Below are 26287 nucleotides of genomic sequence, written 5' to 3' on the forward strand. Positions count from 1 at the left end.
TGTCTGAGAAACAAATATGGTGCCTTTGATATTTGCTAGAGAATGAAGTTCAGTCATTATAGTAGTTGAGAAGCCTTTCTGAAAGTAAAGACTCCTAAAATATTTATACTTAATTATTAAAATTTATCAGACTCAAATTACCTTCTATTTAGTATTTAATTGAATTCTTTATGGATTCACATGCCAGGGTCACTTGCTTACAGGTTTCATTCAAAATAAGGATGCTGCCTTTGGGCCTCATGAGTCACACTCCCTCTCACCAGCCCCCAGGGGTGCACAAGGCAGGAGGGATTCCCCTACCCAGGGATCCTGCAGGGGATCAACATGGCTTGTGTATGTAATTGATGTATGTTTTCTCCTGTAATCATCACCGATGCATTATCTGTCTGCTACAGACACTGAGGCTCTACCAATATATGTGTGGCCACATTTCAAGCTTATTTAAGTGCACAATGAAAATGAAGTTCTACAATTTTTCTACAATTTCTCTGATCCCATGAAGTCATCACCTCTCCTCTTTCCCCTTAAAGTGATTGGGAGAAAATAATCTCGAGTTCATTTTAACTTCATCCTATTCAATGACTTAGTCTGTTTCGTTAACCCAGTCCCTTTGGAGAAAACTAGGTCTTTAGGATTTCCTCCACCCTCTCCCTGCTTCAGCAGGGGTTTCCCTTCACCATGGGAAGTGATGAGGGGCAGGACTGCTATGCAGGTCTGCAGACCTCATCCTGCATGAGGGAGTGTGGCTGAGGGGATAAGAGAGGCTAAGACCAAGGTCCCCGCTCTGCTTCCTAACCCTGGATGCTGTCTGGGGCTGTATCCATCTGGAGGTACTCAGAGCCACCTCTTGGACTGGTGGCATCTCTAGGCAGAGGTCACCTGACTTTGTTCCATTCCTCAGGTATGTGCTCGTTGGTATCTGTGAGGTGTGATTGATTGGCTGCAGCTATGGGGTCACACTGCCTATTATGTTTTAATTGATCATTTATTGAACATTACTTTGTGCTGAACTTGTGTCAAGTGAACATTGAACTTCCAGTATTTTATTTACTATACACTTCTCTCTGGAAGAGGTAATGGTACTAGCAATTAGGTATACTGTACTTCCAGTGTCTGGGCACTCTTCTATGCACTTCACGTATGTTAACTTATTTAATCCTTATCACATCACTGTGAACTTGCTACTAGCAATAGCCCCATTTCACAGATGAGGAAGTGAGGCACACAGAAGTATGGCCATTTGCCTGCAGTTCACTGTTAGTAAGCAGGGGTGGTGGGATTCCAACCCTGGTGGCCTGGCTTCAGAGTCCATGTTCATACCTGTAATACAATGCAGTCTTCTTGCCATCCCACAGATGAGGATTAGAGGCCCCAAAGATTAAGTAACTGCCCTGGGGCACAAAGCGCTGGGGTGGGTGATCAGCTTCTTTCCTGTCCAGGATGTCCCCTTGAGGATGAAGAGATGGCTATTCCTTTGGGAGATACCCAGCCATCTCTAGATCATGGAGCCGGCTGCTTCAGCCGCCAAGCCTTATTCCTGGCTGGGGCAAGTGTCTGCTCCTCCTGAGGCCAGCACTGCCCCTCCCATAGAATTCCTGAAGGATGCCTTCCAAGTCTCCACACACTGCAAAGTCCTCATGCAGTATATGGAGTAAAACAGGAAATTGTCAGTGTATGGCATTGTTGAATTACCTGGGCAGGGACATGAGGAGGCAGGCTCCCTGCAGAAGGTATTTAAAAAATTAATTTGCTGATTATTAATATTTTGCTTCTGTTGTGTGCTGGGTACTGTGCTAAGTATAGGGCATGTGATGGAGAACAAAATTGACAACTTCCTTGTCCTCATAGAACTTACATTCACTTGCAATTAACCAAAATATTAAACCAATATAATAAAAAAGAACTTATTGGCTCATGTGACTGAAAAATCCAAAAGTCGGTCCAGCTTTGGGCTTTGCTTGATTCAGTCAAAGGACCTGGCCTCTCTCCATCTCTTAGCTCTGTTGCTCTCCATGTTGTTTTCATTTTCAAGCAACACTGGCTGTGGCTGTATGTCTGCATTCTCCTAGCTCAAATCCAGCAGAAGAGAGGGTATACTTTTCTTTCAACAGTCCCATAATAGTCCCAATATTTTGACTTGTTGGGTCACATGCCTACTCCTGAACCAATCACTATGGTTAGAGGGATACGTTCTCTGGTTGGCTAGTCTTGAGTCATATGACCATCCCTGGAGTGCGGCAGAGTCCATCCCATTGGAGCTACATAGACTGAATGGGAAGGTGTGGTTTCCCCAAAGAAGCTCACCATTCCCTATCCATTGGAAGGACAAGTGGTCCTGAATGGGCAAGACCAATTGATGTTCACCATAGAGAGGAAAATAACCTGTCCTATCTCCTTGTGAAACTATCAGCATGGTCAGCAAGACTGGCATAAGTCAAATAACAAATTTATACTTCCAATTGAGGTTAGTGCTACACAGTTTCCTGTGTAGGCAGTTTCAGAAGTCATTCTGCTGGGTAGTTGGGACCTTCTGTCATGAACTGTGGCATTAGTGATTTGAACCTGGCATGTCAGCTTGGAGTAGATGGTTGTGGACATGGGATATTGCCTCTTGTGAATAAATATACCTGGAATCAAGAAGCTTGTCCAGTGAAATCCTTGTCTCAGCAGTTAAATTTCATTTAGAGTTATAAAAAAAATGAAGGCATTTGAACTCATTCATCACAATCTCTGTGGCTTTAGGATGCTCTGAGAAACTACTGAGAATGAAGAGCTTAATAATTCCACCCTCCTTAATGATATCGTCTGGAAAGCATGGCAATAAGAAAGAAAAGTCACAGAAGTGAATGAGAAATAGCTAAGCAGTAATGGAGGAGTTGTCAGCTGGTGAGGCGTAGCTGCAGTGAAAGCTTTAAGAAATATGCACATCAGATAAATTGAAACCCATAAAAAGTAAAAGGTAGTGTCTGGGCTGCCTACATTTTTTTTTTCTTTTCAGGGAGAAGTCCTAACTGAAATAAAAGGAGCTCACTTGGTTAGTGAGGTTCAGTTCTGAGCTAATAATTTCAGGGACCAGTATGGAGGTGGAGGGCTTGGAAACCAAAGCCCAGGTCTGCTTTAGGATTTGCTAACACGTGGGTTTATGGGTCCATTGCAGCACAGCATCTTTTAAAAGTGTATTTCAAGTGCTTCCCCCCCTGCCCCGGGGCTGCTGTTGATTAGCACTGATGAAGTAAATATTTTGATAGCAAATGTGAAGTTGTTGGCAGTGTTTGAGAGCATCTGCGTGGAGGGCAAGGGGATGAATAGGCGAGGTGTCAGAAAGCACACCCTGTGGACTTGGGCTCACAATGTAGTAACAGAGGAGTCAGGAGCTGCTGGCTGCAAACAGCCTGCCTGTGATATTAATGTGTTATGTTGGGAGGGAGAAAGCAAACCTGACTTTTTTGCTATGCTGGTGTACATCTTCCCCTCTGTGTTCCCTGCCTTCTTGTCCTCACCTGGTGGAACCATAGGGAAGGGGGCTGATGCCCTGAAGGCTGACCTTGCCCAAGTCTTTTTCTGCAGAGGCTCAATAGGGGGCGCTGCAGGTAGTCAGATATCTTTTGTGCCCACAGGAGCCCGGGTTACCTGTGGGCTGTATTGGGTGCACCCTCCCTTTTAGTCCTTATTAACAACTCTGATCTGTATGTTGGCTTTCTGCCGCAATTTGCAGATTACAGCCCTGCTTGCTTCTGCCGCAGCCCCTTGACCCCTGTGGTTTAGGCCAAGCCAGGGTTGGTTTGTATCTAGCCCAGTATGAGTAGGCACCCTCACCCAGCATTGGTTCAATATGGCCAATAACTTTGGGTAATACAAATGTAAGTCCATTTTATTGTCTACAGAAGAAATTCCAAACCTAAAGAAAAGTTTAAAGAGTTTATTTGAGCCAAGGGGTGAGAACCTGGCCTGGAAGAAAAATCTCAAAGGGATGAGATAATGCTGTGGGAATAGCAGGGTTGCAGTTCTTTTTATACATTTAGAATCAAAGGAGAAAATATAAGGAAACTTGAAATCCATTGGTGATAGATTAAGGAGGCAGGAGAAAGCAAAAGTGGGAAAATATCTGCAACCAGATAAAAAGGCAAATGCAGAGAGACTGTTTAGTTTTTTTTTTTTTAATTTTATTTACTTTTTAAATACATTTGTCTCTGCCCCCCCCCACCTCTTTCCCTTGCCCCCTCCCACCTTCCCTCCCTCAGCTCTTCCCCTTTGGTTTTGTCCATGAGTCCTTGCTATATGTTTTTTCTGTAAAATAAAAGTCTGTTTAATATTTTTTCCATAAAATGAAAGACACATTTTTCATTTTCACCAATAACTTTAATGATTTTGATATTTTGAGTATGTTGGCTATCTTATTTCCTGCTATTGGATTCTAGTGGGTAGCGGCCAGAGGTGTTGCTAAACATCTTCCAATACATAAGGTAGCACACAGCAAAGAATTATTTGGCCAAAATGTCAATAGTACCAAGAGATTTTATAAACCTCTTCTGGAGCGTTTGATCAGTCACAGCACCTTCTACATAAACCTTTTTTTGCATTTCAGTTGCATTTAAAAAAAAATTTATTGTTCCAATACATTTGTCTCCATTTACCCGCCACCACTCTCCCCTGCCCCAGCCACCCTTGCCTCCCCGCCTCAATCCATTACAACGATGGCTTCGACTATGTGTCCTTCACACCTGTTCCTTGATCTCACCCTTCCCCTACCCCTCCTGGTTCCCCTCTCCCTCCTTCCCTCCTGTCCCTGCTGGTTTCTTCTTTCTTTCACTGTAGCTAGTCATATTTTCCTTGCCTCATGAAGGGTAGGAGTTCGTTCTTTCTTTCTGCTGCATAGTATTCCATTGTGTAAATGTACCAGTTTTTTTAATCCACTCATTTACTGATGGGCACCTAGCTTGCTTCTAGCACTTGGCTATTGTAAATAACGCTGCTATGAACATTGGGGTGCATAGATTCTTTTGAATTGATGTTTCAGGATTCTTAGGGTATAATCCCAGCAGTGGAATCGCTGGGTCAAAAGGCAGTTCCATTTTTAGCTTTTTGAGGAAACTCCAAACTGTTTTCCACAATGGCTGCACCAGTCTGCATTCCCACCAAGAGTGTACTAGGGTTTCCTTTTTTCCACAGCCTCACCAGCACTTCCTGTTTGTTGATTTGTTTATGATGGCCATTATGACTGATGTGGTATCTCATTGTGGTTTTAATTTGCATTTCTCTGATGACTAGTGATGCTGAGCATCCTTTCATATGTCTCTGGGCCCTGGGTATGTCCTCTTTGGAGAAGTGTCTGTTCAGGTCATTTGCCCATTTTTTAATTGGATTGTTTGTCTTCCTGGAGTGGAGATGTATAGTTCTTTATTTATTTTGGAAATTAAACCCCTGTTTGAGGTATCATTGACAAATATATTTTCCCATACAGTTGGCTCCCTTTTCATTTTGCTGATGTTTTCTTTAGCCATGCAGAAGCTTCTTATTTTGATGAAGTCCCAATTGTTTATTCTTTCTTTTATGTCCCTTGCTCTAGGGGACGTATCGGTGAAAATGTTGTTGTGTGGGACATCTGAGAGTTTCCCGCCCATGTTTTCTTCTAGGGCTTCTATGGTGTCACAACTTATATTTAAGTCTTTTATCCATCTTGAGTTTATTCTTGTGTATGGTGTCCGTTGGTGGTCAAATTTCAATTTTTTGCATGTAGCTGTCAGATCTCCCAACAACATTTGTTCAAGAGGCTATTTTTACTCCATTTCATGTCACTGCCCCCTTTTTTGAATATTAATTGACTATAGAGGCATGGATTTATTTCTGGGCTCTCTATTCTGTTCCATTGATCTATGTGTCTGTTCTTATGCCAGTATCAGACTGTTTTCATTACAGTGGCCTTGTAATATAGTTTGATGTCAGGTATTGTGATCCCTCTTACTTTGTTTTTCTTTCTCAAAATTGCGGCGGCTATTTGGGGCTGTTTATGGTTCCATATATATTTTTTGAATTGTTTGTTCTATGTCTGAGAAATACATCATTGATATTTTAATAGGGATTTCATTGAATCTATAAATTGCTTTGGGTAGTACGGACATTTTGATGATATTAATTCTTTAAATCCGTGAACACGGTATATACTTCCATTTATTTGTGTCTTCCTTAATTTCTTTCTGCAGTGTTGTATAGTTTTCTGAGTACAGGTCTCCTACCTCCTTGGTTAAGTTTATTCTAAGTACTTTATTTTTCTTGTTGCTATAGCAGAGGGGATTTTCTTTTCTTCATTTCTGTTTTTGATATTTCATTTTTGGTGTACAAAAATGCCTTTGATTTCTGAATATTACCTTTGTATCCTGCTGTTTTGCCAAATTCACTTATTAGATTGAGTAGTTTTCTGGTGGAGTCTATGGGGTTTTCTATGTATGCTATTTTGGATGCCTTTTATTTCTTTTTCTTGTCTGATCGCTGTGGTTAGGACTTCCAATACTATATTGAATAGAAGTGGTGAAAACGGATATTCTTGTCTTGTTCCCAATCTTAGTGGGAAAGCTTTTAGTTTTTGCCCATTGAGTATGATATTGACTGTAGGTTTTTCATATATGGCCTTTATTATGTTGAGGTATTCCCCCTTTATTCACACTCTGCTGAGGGTTTTTATCATAAATAGGTGCTGTACCTTATCAAATGCTTTTTCCACATCTATAGATATGATCATGTGATTTTTGTCTTTCCTTTTGTTTATGTAATGTACCACTTTTATTGATTTGTGAATATTGAACCATCCTTGTATCCCTGGGATGAATCCCATTTGATCATGGTGGGCGATCTTTCTAATGTATTTCTGGATGCAGTTTGCCAATATTTTGTTGAGGATTTTAGCATCTATGTTCATCAGTAATATTGACCTGTAGTTTTCTTTCTTGATTGTGTCTTTATCTGGTTTTGGGATTAGGACTGGCCTCATTAAAAGAGTTTGGAAGTCTTCCCTCACTTTGAATTTTTTGGAATAGTCTGAGAAGGACAAGGGTTAGCTCTTCCTTAAATGTTTCATAAAATTCTCCTGTGAAACCATCTGGTCCAGGGCTTTTGTGTGCTGGGATTTTTTTTGATTGCTTCTTCTGTTTCCCCAGCTTTTACTAGTCTGTTCAGGCTTTTTGCTTCTTCAGGTTTTCTGCTTCTTCTTCATTCAATGTTGGAAGATTATACTTTTCTAGAAATTTGTCCATTTCATTGAGGTTTTCAAATTTCTTGGCGTATAATTTCTCATAGTAATTTCTTATAATCCTTTGTATTTCTGTGGTATCAGTTGTTATTTCTCCTCTTTCATTTCTGATATTATTTATTTGGGTCCTCTCCCTTTTTTTCTTGATGAGTCTTCTTAAAGGCTTGTCAGTTTTGTTTATCTTTTCAAAGAACTAGCTCCTGGATTGGTTGATCCTTTGAATTGTTCTTTTAGTCTCTATGTCATTCAATTCTGCTCTGATCTTGTTTATTTCCTTTATTCTACTTGCTTTGGGCTTTGTTTGCTGTTGTTTCTGCAGTTCTTGAAGCTGGAGGGTGAAGTCCTTTATTTGAAATGTTTCTATCTTTTTTAGGTAGGCCTGTATTGCTATGAGCTTCCTCTCAGGATAGCCTTCACTGTGTCCCATAGGTTTTGGACTGTTGTGTGTTCATTTTCACTTGTTTCCAGAAACTTTTTGATTTCTTCTTTGATCTACCTATTGACCCATTCATCATTTAATAGCAGGCTATTCAGTCTCCATGAGTTTGAATGTTTTTGAGTTTTTACCTTGAGGTTGGTTTCTAGTTTCAAGCCCTTGTGGTCTGAGAGAATGCTTGTTATGATTTCGATTTTCCTAAATTTTTTGAGGCTGTTTTGGGTCCTGTTATGCGATCTATCTTTCAAAGTGTTCCATGAACATTTGAAAAGAATGTGTATTTTTCTTCTTTGGGATGAAAAGTTCTATATATGTCAGTTAAGTCCATTTTATTTAATGTATCATTCATTTCCACAATATCCTTGTTGGTGTTTTGTTTGGAAGATCTATCCATTTTTGACAGTGAGGTGTTAAAACCCCCTATTATGAGTGTGTTGCTGTCTATATCTTTCTTGAAGTCCTTCAAGATTTTCCTTATATATTTGGGTGCTCATATGTTCGGTGCATATATGTTTACAATGTTTATGTTTTCGTGATGGAGTCTTCCTTTGAGATTATGAAGTGTCCTTTTGGGTCTCTTTTTATGGCCTTTGTTTCGAAGTCTATTTTGTCTGATGTAAGTATTGGTACCTCTGTTTTTTTTTCCTGTACATTTGCTTGGAATGTTTTTTTACATCCCTTTACTTTCATTTGTGTAGGTCCTTTGTTCTGAGGTCGGGTCTCTTGTAGGCAGCACATGTGTGGGTCATGCTTTCTTATCCATTCAGCTTTCCTGGGTCTTTTAATAGGGGCATTTAGTCCATTTACATTTAAAGTTATTATTGATAAGCACTTATTCATTTTTTCATTTTGTATCTGTGTTTCTCTTTCTCACTCTTCTTCTTCAACTTCTTAAAGCAGTCCCTTTAGCATATCTTGTAGTGCTAGTTTGGTGGAGGTGAATTCTTCTAGCCTTCTTTTGTTTGGGAAACTCCTTACTTTGCCTTCCATTTTAATTAAGAGCCTTGCTGGGGAGAGCAGTCTTGGTCTCAGGCCCTTGCTTTTCCTGACTTGGAATATTTCTTGCCATTCCCTTCTGGCTTGTATTGTTTCTGTTGAGAAGTAAGCTCCTAGCCGTATCAGGGCCCCCTTGTATGTTACTACCTGTTTCTCCCTTGCTTCCTTTAGGATTCTCTGTTTGTCTTTGCTATTTGCCATTATAATGATGATGTGTCTTGGAGAGGGCCTCATTGGGTTCCTCTTGAATCGGACCCTCTGTGCTTCCTGGACTTGTGGGACTTTTTCTCTCCTCCAATTAGGAAAGTTTTCCATCATTTCTTTTTCAAACAGGGTCCCTATCCCTTCCACCTCTTCTCCTTCTGGTATCCCAGTTATACAGATATTTTTATGGTTCAGGTTGTTCTGCATTTCTCTCAATGCCTCTTCATTGTTTTTGAGTCTTTTTTAATTTTCTTGCTCTTTTTGGGAGTTGTTTTCTACCTTGTCCTTCAGCTCACTGATTTGATCCTCTGCTTCATGTAGCCTGCTTTTGATTTCTTCTATTGTTTTCTTCAATTCAGAAATTGTATTCTTCATTTTCTCTTGCCTTTTATTGATAGTTTCCATGTCTTTTTTCATTCTGATATAGTTTGCAATAAGTTCCTCATAATTTCCCAGTAGTTTTTGGTAATTCTCTTGAGCTCACTAAGCTCATTGGGCTTCCTTAGAACCATTGTTTTGAATTCAATTTTTGGTAGTTTACTTGTCTCTCTTTCTTTAATTCTCTTTGTGGGGATTCCTCCTTTCCCTTCAATTGGGGAGCGTTTCTTTGTCTTCCCATTATTTGGAGACTCTTCTTTTTTGCGGCTTCTTCTTCTTAAATTGATCTGTCTTGACTTCTTGACTTTGTGTTGTGAACTTCTATGGTAGGAGACCACTTTTTTCTTTCTTTCTGGATCTGCTTCTGACAATGTCAGCTGTTGACCCCATCTGACCTTAGGCAGACTTTCAGGAATCTGCTGCTTTAAGAGACTTTCAGGAATATGCTGTCTGTATCTGTCTCCTCCATTTGTTAATCTTGTCACTCTGCTCTCACCAGTCAGGGCTGGGCAGAGTCCCTCCTGTGGGCAGGGCTATTGGGTCATCTCATGCTGTTGCCACTCAGGGGAGTGGTCTGCCTGAGCAATATGTCTGCTGCTGTATGTGGAGGGGAGGAGTCAGCACTGGGATTCCTCTGGTTGCTCTCTCAGTTCTCTTCCCAATGCCTCCATCGCCAGACTTCCCTCAAGCTTCTCTAGACCACTGCATGCCCCCTTTAGCCAGGGATCTACTATTTGTGACTGCTGCTCTCTACTCAGCACCCAGACCTGTGCAATGCCGGGTCAGGGCAGAGCCTCCTGCGGGTGGGGCTAATGTGTCCTTTCATGCCATTGCAGCTCAGGGGAGTGGTTCACCCAAGCAAGATGGCGACTACAGAATGGGGGCTGAGTAAGGACCAGGACCCCACTGGCCACTTTCTCACTTCTCTCCTCAAAGCCTCCTTCCTCAGTCTCTCCTCAGGTGGCTCCACTCCCACTTCCCACCTCTCACCTCCAAGGTCCACTGGAGCCCACCTCCCACCTCCACTGGAGCCCAGGGAAAGTGGCTACCACTACAAATTTTTGCATTGGCCCTTTAAACAGCTCTTTGTGTCTCCAGCCGCCTGTCTCTGGAAGAGAGCAACCCTGCTGCTTTTTACAGCTGGCTGTTGTCTTTGTGCTTTTTGGGCTCTGGTGCTGTAGGCTGGAGATCCCTGCTTATGGGTTAGACCCTGCTCTTCTCAGGGGGGTCCAACTGGCCATTTCAATATCCCTCTGGTGCTGCCTCCCATGGGTGACTAGCCCACCTTCTCAAGCCTCTACTGCACTCCTTACCAGTTAGGTTGTGCTAAAGCCAATTCCTCTGTCTGTCCAAGGTTTTAAGGCTCCTCTCTCACTATTGTTCCATTGTTTTCCAGGTGATTTCTCCACAGTTTAGTTGTAATTACAAATTGGTCCTGGGAGGAGGTCAGCGTGACTTCCATTCACTCCTCCACCATCTTGAATCACCCCTCACTTGCCTTTTTATCTTTCTAGAAATAATAAAGTATAATATACTAAAAATGTTATGAATCTTCTTCCATCTTCTATATTAAAATGGCTGCAGAAAAATTCACCAATTTTGATAGTTTAAAAAAATTCATACTCATATGACAACTGTTATAATACAACCTAACAAAATTGTTTTGAATGAAGTTAAAGACAACTAAGCACTACTAGAACCATCGTACAGAGAAAACTAGACAAATGTTTTGCCCAACCCAATACTTTTTTACGTTGCTGGGTACAGGTAGTTATTAATGAACAGTTTCAACAAATAGAGGTGGTATGCAGGTAAGAAGGTAATGAGTTTCCTCATAGTTGTGCTGTGTTGCCAGTGGGTGTATTTCTGAGGACTCTGGCAAAGAAAATTACTCTGACATTTTATACTTGATCTTAGCCAAAGGCTGAGAAGTGATCTCTGGCATTTTAAAAGTATGTTATCCTAGATTCACAAGAACAATGGACAGAGCTAGCTTAGAAGTGATCTCTGGCATTTTAAAAGTATGTTATCCTAGATTCACAAGAACAATGGACAGAGCTAGCTTAAGGTAAAGATGAACTTTTAACTAAGGAAGCTGTAGGCCTGGGATGTGACTTCACCTCATGACCTGCCCAGGCAGGAATTAATGATCTGTGTGGTTACTCTTGGTCACTGAGTTTGTCATGCCTGCCACGTAGCCCCCTTTTTGTTCATATACCATTGAAGAGAGAATTACTTGCTGAAGGTCAAGCCATAAGTGGCAGAGACCTGATTGAAATCTCAGACTTGTCTGGTTTGATGTTGTTTTCTACAGGATAGTTTACTGAATATCATGAGTCCTAGGAACAGGCCTATCTAAACTGCATAATTTCTGTTTGCAGAGATATGCAACTACTCCCAATCCTTAAGCCACCTTGGGTATAGCCCCTGACAAAGCCAGACCTTCTGGGCTTTGCTTCTGGAACCGTGGTCAGCCTTACAATTGTTCAGTGCCCACAGAACTTACCTTGGTCCCTCTGAACAGCAGTCCCCTCAGCAGACCTCAGCAGGCTTCTTGCCTGAATCCTCATGGTTCTTGCTGTGAGCACAGTAAGTCCTGTATCAAGAGCTGGTTATGCTAATCCACACCTTGTGCACACTTTCTTCCAGGGCCCCCTGCATGTAAAGGGCCTGGAAATGAGATATGGATATGAGTTTCACTTGGGAGTACAACCTCAATGGGAGAGCAGGCTGCTTACAGTTTAATAGGAATACAAGCCTTTCACATAGGACTGATATTGAAAAGAAGGCTGTACCTCTCTCCCATTCTGCTACTTACTAGTGTGAGAACATGGGCATGCAACTCAATTTGCTTCAGCTGAATTTTTCACTCTGTAAAATGGGGAGGATAAAAGTGCCTACATAAAAAGATTATTGTGAAAATTGAATGAATCAGTGTATATGAAACTCAACACAGTGGCTGGCATAGTTATGTCAGCATTCCATAAATGCTGGATATGAGGTTATAATTTTAATTCAGGACTTATTCAATAATATTGGGGGCCTAGTAAGTTCCAGACATTAGGATATAATATGAACAAAACAGATATAACCCTTGCACTCATAGATTTTATGTTTATAAAATTATAATAACTTTTATATAAACTATTGTAGGATTCACCTTTCTGTCATACATTATTATTTTTCTCCAACTTTTTTTTCCAGTTATCAGTTAGATAACTTTTAGGTCTGTCTCTATGTCAGTGGTTCTCAACAGAAGTGGTGCTGATGGGGTGCTGATGGGGTGCTGATGGGATTTTGTCCCAGGGGATAGTTGGCAGTGTCTGGAGACAATTTAGGTTTCAGGACTGTGAGATGTTATTGGCATCTGGCATGCAGAAGTCAGAGATGCTGCTAAACATTCTAAAACACACAGGAAACCCCATGACAGATACTTTTCTGCCTCAAAAAGTCAAGAGTGCCCATGTTGAGAAACTGGTGTGTGTCTAGATTTGCATCTATCTCTTCTCTAAACATTTAAATATTTGCTAGATGAATATGCAGCAGGCATAACTTATTTATTTGCTTTTATAAGTGATTTCATCTTACTCTGGACTTCTATATCCTTTAATGCCTGAAAAAAAAAGCCCTTAAAATCTCCAATTAAAGATAATCCTGTATTCTCTGATTTAAGAGCCTCTCAGTTTAACTTGGTTACTTTTAGCAAATATTCAATCATTTTAAGCTCAAAATCCTATCTCTCCCTTTTCAAATGTTCTCTCCTCTTCTCCAAATGGTGTCTGAATGCAAAGGGAGTTCATGGCCTTGGAAGGGGGCTAAAGAAGGCCCTGGTTAGTGGCTCATCTCTGGACCTTGTCCTCTGTTTTTACTAATCTTCTAATGGTCTACGGCTGCTGAAGCCATCTGTAACTGTTAGATATTGAGCACAGCTAAGGCCTGTGGGAGGCTCTCTTTCCCGCATACTTGACTTAACCCTACCTTGATTCCTGCTTAGACTTCTGAGTTTCAGCAACTCCCATCAACTACTGCTGGCTGAGAGGCCCATCCCAAAGCCTAGGTTCTGGGGCCAACTTGCCTCTTTTCTTGGTGGTCCCTTAAGAATCAGGCTCTTAATGATCTTTACCTTTAAAAAATCCCCAAGGGTTGAGTTCATCAGTCACCTCTTCCATCCCTTGTCCCTCTAGTTTATTACCATTATTGGAAGAAATAAGGCTATTTGTTTCTTTATTTTCTTACTCTTTTTACTAAAGATTTTATTTATTTATTTTTAGAGAGAGGGAAAAGGAGAGAGAAAGAGGGAGAGAAGCACCAATCAGTTGCCTCTTGTACATACCCCAACTGGGACCGAACCTACAACTCAGGCATGTGCCCTGACAGGGAATCAAACTGGTGGCCTTTGACTTTGCGGGACAGTGCCCAGCCAACTGAGCCAACCAATCAGGTCTTACTTACTGTCTTTTATCTCCACTCTCTACCCACTTTCCTTTTCCTCATTAATAAGCAGCCTTATTAAACAGATAAGTTTAACTTCTATCTGTTGAATAAGTTCTTGTGTATTTATTTACAGGAGATTTATATGTTCTTTATTTTCTTTTTTCTCTTGAAAATGTTGTATGTGATTTGACCTTAATACTTTTCCGTGGCTAATTTTGATGTGGTGTCTTGAAGGTCCTGTGTTGGTTGTTTATTTCCACCACCATTCATATTTGGGGTTCATGGAGATATGTTGGCACCTAGTTTCGTTGTAAACGTAGTCCGTGGCCTTTTGGTTTTGCTCTATAGTTGCTCTCTATGTTTTTGATGGGGAGGATTTGAAGAAATTGAAAAACAATGGTGCCACTACCACCATTTCCCAGAATCTATCCCTTACACCCTGTACTTACATATGCGTAAAGGTGAGGTGCTTTAAGTATCACTTGTGTTTCTTACTTTATCTCACTGAGCACTCTGCTATGAGATCCATGCTCTGTGTACTTCTGCTCTCTTATTTCTAAATGCTGCACCATATTCCATAGGATGCTGCCACCCAATTTTGCCCATCCACCCCTCGAGTCATGGGTACTCAGATTGCCTCCAACTCACCATGATCACAAATTAACCTAAGTATCAATTAAGTTCCTTGCACCGGACTCTTACAGACCTGCATAAGGATTTCTTCAAAGGGTATCTCAGGGTTGGAATTGTTGGGCCAGAGGGTATACATGCACTTAATTTGACTAGGGGTATCCATAGTTCTCCAGAAGACTGAGCCAGTCTCTATTCCCAGCAGCCTTCTATGACGGTTGCTCTCCCTCTGTGTTTCAAATCCCTAACTAGAAGTTGGTAGGAAGTCCTGGATCCCCTCTGCATTCACAGGAACTCAAAGGCTGGTAACCACCATCTTCAGACTGTTCTCTCTCCAAACACACCGTTTCTTTTAGAGTATGGCTTTATTATGCAGGCACATAGCACCTGCTAGTTCTCCATGAAAACTGGGGCATCGGACTCCTTTACTTTAGGCTATCTTCTCAATCTCTCTGGGCTGCAGAATGTAGAGGAATAAGTGAGGGCACTCTTTTTGGCCCTTCTTGCCCTCTACCCCAGCCTCAGTCCAGGAAAAGCTCTTTCTCATCTGGCAAGGACTTCTCATAGGACCTATCCCATAGCCCTCTGAAGTGGGTCTATAAAACCCTGTGTTCAAACCTCTGACGGTTACTCTAAAAATATACAAGTAGTTTCTAGAATGTAAAAATCACTTTTTACTTTTTTGCTTGCAAGATTTCACTATTTACTCTCTAGCTCAGTGAGTCTCAAATCTTGCTACATATTAAAAACATATGAGAAGGTTTTAAATGCTACTGATTCTTGGCATACTCAAAATGAATTACACCAGTCTCTTGGAGAGGTCCAGTGCTGAGAACCATGCTCTAGAGACTGAAGAAAGCCAATTTTGACAGTTAATGCTCAGTAGTGACCACTTTTTCTAGGTCATAATCTCCCCATCCACCAAAGGACATCCACCAAATTGACTGGTTTTGAATGAATATTGTAGCAGAGCAACAATATTAAAATATTTTTAATGTTAAACATTGAATATATACAGTGTATACACATATAGATGTACAGGGAATAAAGAAAGTTTGGGAAGTGGAAAATCACCTATCCTTTGAAAACCCTGTGTGCTTCTTACATTGTAGCCCTTTTCCTTTCACCAGATATGATCTTTATCCTGAATATTTTGTCCATTATTTATTTGCTTTATTTACTATTTATATATTAATCTCAAAAAAAAACTGTAGCATTTGGCTTTGTGGGCTTTTCAATGTAATATATGGAACCATAGTGTATTTATCTTTCAACAAGTTATTAGCTTGTTTCCTGCTTCATTGAAAAAAAATTTTTTTTCATTGTATTTTTCATCTCTGTTGTATGGCAGTTATGCCACTCTTAAAGCCTATCTTTTAGTGGTTTTCTTAGATAATTTAGCATACATACTTAACATATTCTACAGGAAATATATATCTTTATTCTCTTCCTAAACAAACAGAATTTACAAAATCCAATCATCTTTCTCCTGATAAGATGGTTCTATTTCTTAAACCCCCAAATTATTCATTCTCATTACTTTGTAAGTCACTATATATATGCTCACCATTCCTTCCAGCATATTGGTTTCTCTACCCAGGATCATATTTCTTCTACCTGAAGTACTTCCTTTAGAATTCCCTTAGTTGTCAACTTTCAATATTTTTTTTCCTGAAGATGTCTTTATTTTGCCCTTCTCCCTGAAAGATAGTTTCATTAAGCACAGTTATTTTTCTCTTGACACTCTGAAAATATTCTCCTATTTTCCTCTGGCTTCAATAGTTGCAACTGAGAGGTCAGTAATTAGTCTTAATTGTTTCTTCTTTGTAGGCAATCTGCTTTTCCGCTCTGGTTGATGAAATGAGACACTAGGTGGCTTTGTACAGTTTCACTGTTATGTGTCTCTGATTAATTCTCCACCATTTGTTCTTTAAATATTGCCTCCTCTGCATTCTCTTCTCCTTTTGTGATTCAGATTATACATGTGTTAGACCTTTCATTTCATCCTCCATGTCTCTTAACCTCCTGAGACTTAGATTAAACTTCTCTCCCATTACATTTATATAAATGTCCCATGGATGTGTCATTCTTAGTCTTCACTGTGACTCTTCCCTCACCGTATTCTTCTCATTTTCACTTCATCATCACTCCTTACTGCTTACAGAGTCTACTCAGCATTCCAGGCTTACTTCATACCCCACCTTTATTGCTTTTACAAAGCCTGTCCTGACTTCCACAGGCCTCATTAATCTCCTCCTTCTTGTGTCCTTCACAGCACTTACTGTCCTCTGCATGAGATAACATGGTGTAGAGCAAAGAGCACTGGACTTGGAGTCTGAGGACCTGAGTTCAAATTATGGCTCCACCACTTAATAGCTCTGTGATCTTGGGTAAGTCACTGTTATTGTTGACCCTCAGTGTCCTCAGTTATGAACTGATGATGGTAGGGTCATTCAGAAGACTAATGAGTTGAGGTCCGCAGGGTGCCCAGATGGTGCCCAATGCTGGTTCTGGCATAAAGCTTCTCATGTGACTCTCACTGGATCATTCTCCCTCTCTGTCTCAAAATGGAAGCCATTTCTGGCAGCCCAGTGGCCTGGGAACTGGATTTCAATGCTACAGCTGTGGAAATGTAGCTGTGAAGTAATTCTTAGATGGGAAAGCTCTCACTGGGTGAAATCCCTGGCTTGTATACCTTCAATTTATACCCATTGAGTCCATTTTCCATGCTTGAATGTTCTTACATTCTTCTACTTGGGAAACATCAGCATCTCCCCATTGCTCTCAGAATTAAGCCTATATTCTTTTAACGATATAGAGAATGCTTTGGAGACTCACTCTTGCCTATATCCATGCATCTTGCTACTGCTGCATGCTACTTTAGCCTCCCCTCCAGCCACAGAGAACAATGTACAAACTGCCATCCTGGCCTTGCCTCTCTGTTTTAACCTTTCTGTTCTCAGTTTAACTTTCGCTTCCATCCCCAGACTCCAGAGCTGGGTGGGGCACCTTCTCTAGATACAACCACAGCAGCTGAGGTCATATCTCATACCTTTATAACCCCTGATTACAATGAGGTTATTTACTTATATATTTATTTATTTAAAAATTTATGTCAATCTTTATTTCTGTCCAGAGTCAGAGGTTCTGTAAGACAGGAACTGTTTCTTATTCAATGCTAACTTCTAGGTGTGCAGCATGGGGCCTGGCTCCTATATAGTGCCTAATAAATATTTATTAAAGGGAAGAAAGAAAAGAAGGAAAAATAAAGGAAGGAGAGGAACTACAGGAAGAAACTACATTTTCCATTGTCTGGGGGTAAGAATTGACTCAGAAAGAACCTGCGGTTGCTCTCTCCAGTAATTATTCTAGAACAACCACCCTGGACCATTGTCTGGTAAGACCACGTGCCTCAACCAGCCCTGGTCATTAGTTGAGTTAGAAAGCTTTTATAATCCCGATAGTGTGCTCTCTCCCCAGCCAGAAGCAGTGAGGTAAGCTCTCCTCTTTCCTTAGCCAGGAGATTATAGAGTGTTTAGAAGGGGCAGGGGTGGGATGGCATGGGATATGATTAATGCTTTGTTCCCAGAATACTTGGCCTAGAGGCTATATAAGGGCAGAAGGCAGGGGGAGTGGGGAGATGGGGAGGGAAGAGTGAACAAGGTGGAACAACATAACAGATTTTCTTTGCAATTATCCCATGTGTCCCCTAGCCACCAACCAGTTCTCTTGGGGGTTGGGATTTCTGTGAAATGTTCTTTGTCATCCTGAATTATGAGGCTGCATCACCTTTGATCTTGGGACAGATAAAAATTTTGATTTCTAGGTAAGTATCAAAGAAGGAGGAGAATACATAGATACTTACTATTGAGACACTTGGAGAGTCTCCTGAGAATGGCCCAGGTTAGGGCCCAGGGACAGCCCCCTTCAGAGGAAGTCCCCCTCAGCAGCCTCTCTTTGAAAGGATTCTAATGTGGGCTATGGGCAGCACAGCCTGGCAGCATTGAACACTGCTGCAACCAGCACAAGGTAGCACCCATAACACATGTGTAGTATGCTTAGTGTATCTAATGTAAAAGAGTTACATCATGTTAGATAGGTATTATGCTTTCAAGCAGTGTGATAAGCACATTAAAGGATTAATATAATGAATTCTCAAACAACCTTATGATGTAGGTAGTATTATCAGTACTGCTTAATAGATGAGGACCTTAAACTGGGTTTTAGAGGGGCTTAAGTAACCTGACTAAGGGTACCTACTGATCAAGTCCCTGAGTTGTGATTTTAGTCCATGTACTTGATTTTTGCTCCAAATCAGCTCCTCTACATCTAGGCTTTTGGGGTGCAAAGATAAGGTTTTGGTACTCATTTGGGCCTTCCAGGAAGCAGAACTACAAGAGATTTATTGGAAGAAGTGCCTGTGAAGGATAAAAGGGACATGGAGCAGGAGAAGGTGGGATAGTCTTCAAACATGGTGCAGATCTGACACCGAGGAAGGGAAAGGGAGAAGGAAGAATGATTTGGGGGAAGAGCCTGGTATTGGAGTGCAAGTCAGAGAAAATCCCAGTCAGGCTAATGGGAAGCCCCAGAACAAAGATTGCTCACTAGAGGAGATCCACATTGGTAGGACTGGCAGCTCTGTAAGCCTGTGCTCAGTCATAGAACCCCCCATGCTCTCAGTCAGGGGGTGCTCAGTCTAGTGTCCCTTGTGCTGGAAGCAGCCTGGGGAGATGGCTCCTGAAGACAGCAGCTGGAGGCCTGAGCCGCACGTTCCCATGGTGGTCACAGGCTCTCTCTTTGAGCTATTCATGACCTGTTTACTAATGTACTGTAAAGTGTGGGCAGGGTGTTATGATGACCCCAAGGTGGGATATCCTCTGCAGCTTCCTGGGATAGAAACCATTTCCTGGCAGGGCTGAGCAGGTTGTACACTGAATAAAGAGACCCTGCCAATGTGAGGCTAGTTGGGAGGAGGAAGGATTGAAATACAGAAGTGTGAACTTTGCTGTTTTGGCCCAGAGAGATACCACTTTCTAATTCAACCACTCAGAGAGACATGCTTTTTTTAACTGCTACTGTACTGTGGTAAAACAACATTGTGTAGGACTGCAGAATCTGAGACAGTTTTGTCCTTTTAGCTTCAGTGAAGCTTACTTATGTACCTCCATTAAGAAACTGTTTGCCTACTGTCCACAGCTAGACAGAGGAAGTCCTTTTTTGTCTTAAGAGGAAATACTGTTTTCAGGTGCTTATTTACTGGTACCAGAGAGATAACTGGGGCAGGAATAATAAGTCATCCTGGTCTCATCATTAAAGTAGGACTCTTAAGGCTCTCCACAGAGCACTGCTTGTTGACTTGTATTTGTAATCGATAGGTTCTATAATTCTGGGTCATTACTAATTCTTTGTAATGAATCCAAATTAGTGTGGTTTAATTCAGAGGAAAGGGTGCTGAAGTCAGGTCCTGTAGAAACTCTGTCCCCAGGCTGACGGCTGGCTGCTCTGGACTAAACCGGCCCATCAAGGGCCTGTGGCAAGTGCTAGACAGCCCCTGGGGCCCCTCTCTTCCAGTGACAGAGGCTGAGGGGCAGGGTGATTAGTGGAGGGTGGTGAAGGAAGTTACAGACCTTTTTCTTTTTTCTTTTTAACCAGGAATTATTAGCCGAGAAGATGCAGAAGATCTACTTGAGAACATGACTGAGGGAGCATTTCTGGTTCGGGTCAGTGAGAAAATCTGGGGATACACCCTCTCCTATCGCCTGCAGAAAGGGTTCAAGCACTTTCTTGTGGATGCCTCTGGGGATTTTTACAGCTTCCTGGGAGTGGACCCCAATCGCCATGCCACACTCACCGATCTCATTGATTTCCACAAGGTAGCGCTCTTAGAGGTACTGGTCAAGGGGATGAAGCTGGTAGAAACTTCAGCTGAAGGGAGAGCCAGGCTGCAGGCCTTCTGAAAGATGGGGATGGAGAGTGAGCAGGCAGGGCCCCAGGGACATGGACCATTGGGATAGAAGGGACCAGAGGTTGTCTAGACCAGGCAAAGTAGGTCTTCTCTCTGGCTTACCCTCTGACCCATGTAAGCACCTCAAAGGGTCTCTAGCCCTTCTCTTTGAGTACATGAGTGCCTGAGTCAGCACTTAGGGGCTGGTCAGCCAGCCTTCTGTCCAAGACCAGTTCTCATCCTCAGGATATCTCTCTTGGGGGTCCGTCTAGAAAGGCCTCTTGCAGCTTTGTAGAGGTAGTTGAAGGCTAGCAAGCAAACCTGAGGTTAGAGAGGCTTTCCTCATAGAGTTACTATATCTCTTGTTCCAACTATAGCTTTACCACTTTATACATGTGTGACCTTGGGCAGATTCCTTAGTCTCACTGAGCTTTAGTTTCCTAGCTGGGCAAATGGATGTAAATGATACTTAGCTCAGATCCTATGAGTATTAAATGAGAGAAAGTATGTATTCAACAACAGCACTCTAACTCTAAAGTGGTATGGAAGTTCTTATCTCCCAGAACTCTTTTTGTTATTTGTTCTACTACTGTGGGCCTCACATTGAAAAAGATGTTGCCTTCTAAATAATTTATGTAGAAAGAAGTGATTTCTGTGTTAATGTGGCTGTTGGCATCAGTAGTAACTTGGAGAGACAAAAGTGGAACTTGGTGACTCAGAAGGGCAGGACCCAGGGGTTCCAAGATATAGAATTGTGGTAGCTCAGAGGTCCAACATGTACCTGAGCTTTGCAAGTGTAGAAAAGGTCCACAGGACTACTTGACTGCCTTATTGGGCTTTTGCTATAATAGGGACTTTTGGATTTGTATTGCTTTTACTTCAAGGATGTCCACAGAACTCTAGGGATAACTATTAACCTGATCTTTTAAGTACATAGAAAATCACCCACTTACAAATACCTAGACATTTGGAGGAGAGGACTTCCTGGAAAACTAGACTAACCAGGACCAAGGCATTTTGGAAAGGACCTTCTAACAGCTATAGGAAAAAGAAAGGGAGGGATTGTGTGGATATTGGCAACCTCTCTGTGTCAAGCACTGTGCCTGTTGGTCTGTTCCCATGTTCTCATTTAATTTTCACCATAGCTCTGTGAGGGAGGCACATTAGTCCCATTTCACAGATCAGGAAAGGGAGATTGAGTAACTTGTCTAAGTTTTCATGGCTGGTACCAGCTGGGTCTGTGAGTTAAGCCTAGGCTGTGTGCCTCTAAAGCATGTGCTTTCCCCACTATACCACCTGACTTGCTTTTCCTGTTCAAGATAAGCTGCTTGAACAGCGGTGAGCTCTGTGTCTTTGGAGCATTAAAGCAAAGGGTAAATGTCCACCTCTTGGAGATGCTGTGGACAGATTCCTGCATAGAAAGAGCGAACCACGTATCTTTGAAGGTGTTTATTTTTTTCCAAATCTGAGGTTTAAGACTGCCAATTTAGTTTCTAACACTAAAGAGAGAGCTCATCCATGTCCTTGTAGAGGTCTGGTGGCCAGTCTTAAAAGTTAAAATTTTAATTACACAATTAATTTATGATTACATTCTAAGAAAAATCAAATATAATACAAAGTATAAGCATGGTTCATTTCAAATCCTAATTTCCATCCTCCATCTTGAATTATCAGTTTGCCATGTACCTTTCCAAGTATTTACTAGGCATTAACATAGAAATTTATGTACATAAGGAAATACATAGCATTTTATTATTTATACAAATTGGATAATCCTTTACCAATAGCTCAGCACTTTTATTTTAAACATGCTTCATGTATCATAGAATGTACTTTGTAAAAATGCAGTCCCTGGAATCAAGCTGCCAAGTTTTAAATCCCAACTTCATTACTATGTGTGACTTTGGGCAAGTTCTCAGACTCTCATGCCTTAGTTTCCTCCTCAGTAAGAGGTGTATAATAATAGCATTCACCTCCTAGGGTTACTCTGAGATTTCAATGAGATATCACTGTAAAATACCTGACATTTGTAAGATATCAGGACATTGGCTGTCATTGAGGTATATCCACATCAATCTATGTAATGAATCCTTATAAAAATATATGGTATTCCATGGTATGGATGCGTACTATAATTTAGTTATTATTCTCCTTTTGAGGGTCACTTGTGTAGCTTCCAGGTTCTCATGATCGCAAACAGTGCTGCAGAGAATTGCTTATATATGTCATTTTGGGCACAGGTGTGAGTATTTCTCTAGGATGGATCCCTTGAATTGGAATCTCTGAGTAGAAGACTATGCACATTTTAATTTGAAAATATTTGCCAGATTGTCCTCCAGGAGTGTAGTGCCAGTCCGTGCTCCTGCCAAAACTATATGAGGCTGTTTCCTTACACTGCTGCCAACACTGGAGATTACCAGTCACTTACATTTTTTTCCCATCAGATGGGCAGACACTGAATTTCACTGTTGTTTAACTTGCATTTCTCTTAACGCCAAGGCTCTTTTCGTTTTAATGGACACTTGGATTTTTTTCTTTGAGATGACTGTTCATATCTTTTGTCCATTTTTCTTCTTAAATGTCTCTTTCTTATTAATTGTGTCCATTCTTCCAGTGACTAAATTGCTCTTTAGTTGTGTCCATTTTGCTCTTCAGTTTTTCTATTAAAATTTTCCATGTAATTTAAATGAGCATCCTTTTTATTTCCAGGTATCTTTTTTTAAGTTATAGCCCATTCTTGTTTCATGGATGATTTATCGTCTTATTTCACTGAGGAGATTAATACATACCTCTTAAAGGCCCTTCCTGTTTGTTTTACAAACTTGATATTTTCTTGGGAGTCAGTTCTGTTGGTGACATTGGCATCTTTCTTTCATGACTATGATTTTCCTTAAATATTTATAAATTGTGAACCAGGAAGTGATCTTTCAACTTTGAATTTCTTATATCTCCATCAGTGGATGCAGTTCCTGTTTCCTAAATCCAGTCTCTTTATGCTGTTAAGGTTGGAGATGATAGGGAGTAATTCATCCTTGGGAATGAGAGTTCCTGAATTTTGTGGGTCTCTGTGTGCCCTTCCTTTCCTTCTGCTCTGCCTGAGACAAAGACCTCTATTGTGTGGGGTTCCCCAACCTGTCCCACTGATAACTTGCTGTAGCCCCTGTCCCACATTAACTTCTCTGAAAATCTCAGCCTGTATATCTTTTGGTTTTCAAGTATTCCTCAATATTTTTGCTCTGTTGCTGGCTTCTGTTGTTTTACCATACTTTTATAAATTTATTTATTTTTAGAAGCAATTTTTTTTTCTGTGATTTTCTAGGAATTTTAGTGAGCAGTAGGCAGATACATATTCTTAGTTTTTCTCTCAAACTGGTTTCTCTCTGGTGGATGTTATTTCTTTTTTAAAAAATTTTAAGTGAATATTTCCATTTTTTTTTCAGGAGGAAATTATCACTGTTTCAGGGGGAGAGTTGCTGCAGGAACCCTGCGGACAGAGGGAGAGCCCACCAGACTACCATCTGTTGTTTGAATGACTTTTCCCCCCCTTATCCATTGGATTCTTTTGGGCATTTTTTTTTTTGAACTCAAGAACTTCTCAGCTCAAATTATTATGGCCTTCTGGAAGATTCACCACCATTCAGAGGATTAAGTAGCTTCAAATGTCTCAAGAGATGTGAAATATATGACATATGTGCTACTGGTCCTTGTCCCAGTGCCCAGGACAGAAATTCTTAATTGTTGATGCAGATCTTTCATGGAGAATTTAGATATGACCTCAGAAGACAAAGCTTATTTTTTGCAGCTGCTCTAAACTCAGCTCCTAGAGCCCATGCATCATGTTTTTATAATCCAAAGTAATTCCAGTGCTGAACACTGAATTTAACATGCGATGTCCATTCAATAAATGTTTGTTGAATGAATACACTTCTGAAAGTTTCCAGCATCAATCCATGACTTCTAGTAAGTTACTTCCTATTTGTCACTGTTTATGTAGCCATGGAGATTATAGAAGATATATTGTAAGGGACTTATGTGGAAAATATAGATGCCATGTCTTTAATAATGCTCATCATCACCCTTATTGACAGAATCACTGGAATTACTAAGGCTTCTGAGCCCCAGCTTCTGGAGCAGGTGACTGATACTGCTCCACCTCTTCCTCTGCCACCCTTTTGTCTGAAGTTATATCTTGGTCCTCACTTTGCACTATTGAGGCAGTGGTTATATGTATTCCTACAGAGGTGCCCCGAACCAGGGGTGAATTATAATTTAAGAATGGTTTGCAGGCCGCAGGTTACTCAAGTGATTACCTGTGCCTTCATAGTCCTTAGATTTTTGATTCTACTACTGACTTAATTTGAGTATGTCTTTCTGTTAAGAAAAGACTCTCCCAATAACTTCTCAATAACTTTCAGGAATGGTTTCTACTTGTGCATATTTAATGTCTCATGCTTACGAGCTTTCATAGAAACAGCATTGTATTTGGTAAGAATAAGAAGATAAATGGACTTTGTGGATGTAAGAGCTCTGATTTACCTTACTTGATAGTTGTATCCAACATCTCTTATGCTCTACTTCACCTTTTGCCTCCTCTGTTCCTCATATACTTGACCTCTGGTTTCACCCCATGCACTACCACTGTAACCAATTTTGCATGGGCTCTGCTCTTCCCCACTGTGTCCACAGCTTCATGTGAGCATGAGCCAATAGCACCTTGCCACGTGTGGTGCTCTGGCCTCCCCTCTGTTGTTGCCACAGAGGCATAAGACACCATGCAATGAAGAAAAGCTGGGAAGTGAACGCCCCATGCTGTGAAGCTTTATCAAAGGGAGACAGTGGTTGATAAATCAGTTCTTTTCCCTTTCTCCTCTTGGAGGGATGTTTCTTTTATTTATTTATTTATTTACTTATTGCTCAAATACATTTGTCTCCATTTTCCCCCCACCAGTTTCCCCTGCTCCACCCACCTCCACTTCCCAACCTTAATCCTTCCCCACTTTGGTTTTGTCCATGGGTCCTTTATACATGTTCCTTGATTTGACCCTTCCCCTTCTTTTCCCTGTTACCCCCCTTCCTCCTTCCCTCTCATTACTGTCAGTTTGTTTTTTCTTTCAGTGTTGCTGGTTATATTTTTCTTGCTTGTTTGTTTTGTTGATTAGGTTCCACTTATAGGTGAGAACATATGGTATTTGTCTTTAATGACTGGCTTATTTCGCTTAGCATAATGCTCTCTGGTTCCATCCATTCCATCGCAAAGGGTAGTAGCTCTTTCTTTCTTTCTGCTATGTAGTATTCCATTGTGTAAATGTACCATAGTTTTTTGATCCACTCATTTACTGATGGGCACCTAGCTTGCTTCTAGCACTTGGCTATTGTAAATAACGCTGCTATGAACATTGGGGTGCATAGATTCTTTTGAATTGATGTTTCAGGATTCTTAGGGTATAATCCCAGCAGTGGAATCGCTGGGTCAAAAGGCAGTTCCACTTTTAGCTTTTTGAGGAAACTCCAAACTGTTTTCCACAATGGCTGCACCAGTCTGCATTCCCACTAAGAATATACTACAGTTTCCTTTTCTCCACAGCCCCATCAGCACTTCTTGTTTGTTGATCTGTTTATGATGGCCATTCTGACTGATGTGAAGTGGTATCTCATTGTGGTTTTAATTTGCATTTCTCTGATGACTAGTGATGCTGAGCATCCTTTCATATGTCTCTGGGCCCTGGGTATGTCCTCTTTGGAGAAGTGTCTGTTCAGGTCCTTTGTCCATTTTTTAATTGGATTGTTTGTCTTCCTGGAGTGGAGTTGTGTGAGTTCTTTATTTATTTTGGAGATCAAACCCTTGTCCAAGGTTTAATTGGCAAATATATTTTCCCATATGGTCGGTTCCCTTTTCATTTTGTTGATTTTTTTTTAGCTGTGCAGAAGCTTCTTATTTTGATGAACAAGACAACAGCACAGAAATAATCAAGTAGATCAATGAAATAAAATGAACATTCTAGAAACAAACATATATATCTGT

The 26287-nt window shown here is 41.0% G+C and overlaps 1 protein-coding gene across 1 annotated transcript in view; it reads left to right on the forward strand.

Annotated features, from left to right (window-relative positions):
• The window catches only part of SH2D4B (SH2 domain containing 4B), a 101043-nt gene extending 77249 nt beyond the window's left edge, over positions 1-23794 (forward strand). Inside the window, exon 7 of the mRNA XM_054580449.1 lies at positions 23706-23794. Coding sequence (XP_054436424.1) covers positions 23706-23794 — 89 coding nt within the window. The remainder of the gene's footprint in view (positions 1-23705) is intronic.
• The last annotated feature ends 2493 nt before the right edge of the window (positions 23795-26287 follow it).

This window comes from Pteronotus mesoamericanus, unplaced genomic scaffold, assembly GCF_021234165.1.
Source record: "Pteronotus mesoamericanus isolate MK-2021 breed Mesoamerican mustached bat unplaced genomic scaffold, CSHL_Meso_final contig_59, whole genome shotgun sequence".
In the NCBI taxonomy this organism is placed as follows: Eukaryota; Metazoa; Chordata; class Mammalia; order Chiroptera; family Mormoopidae; genus Pteronotus; species Pteronotus mesoamericanus.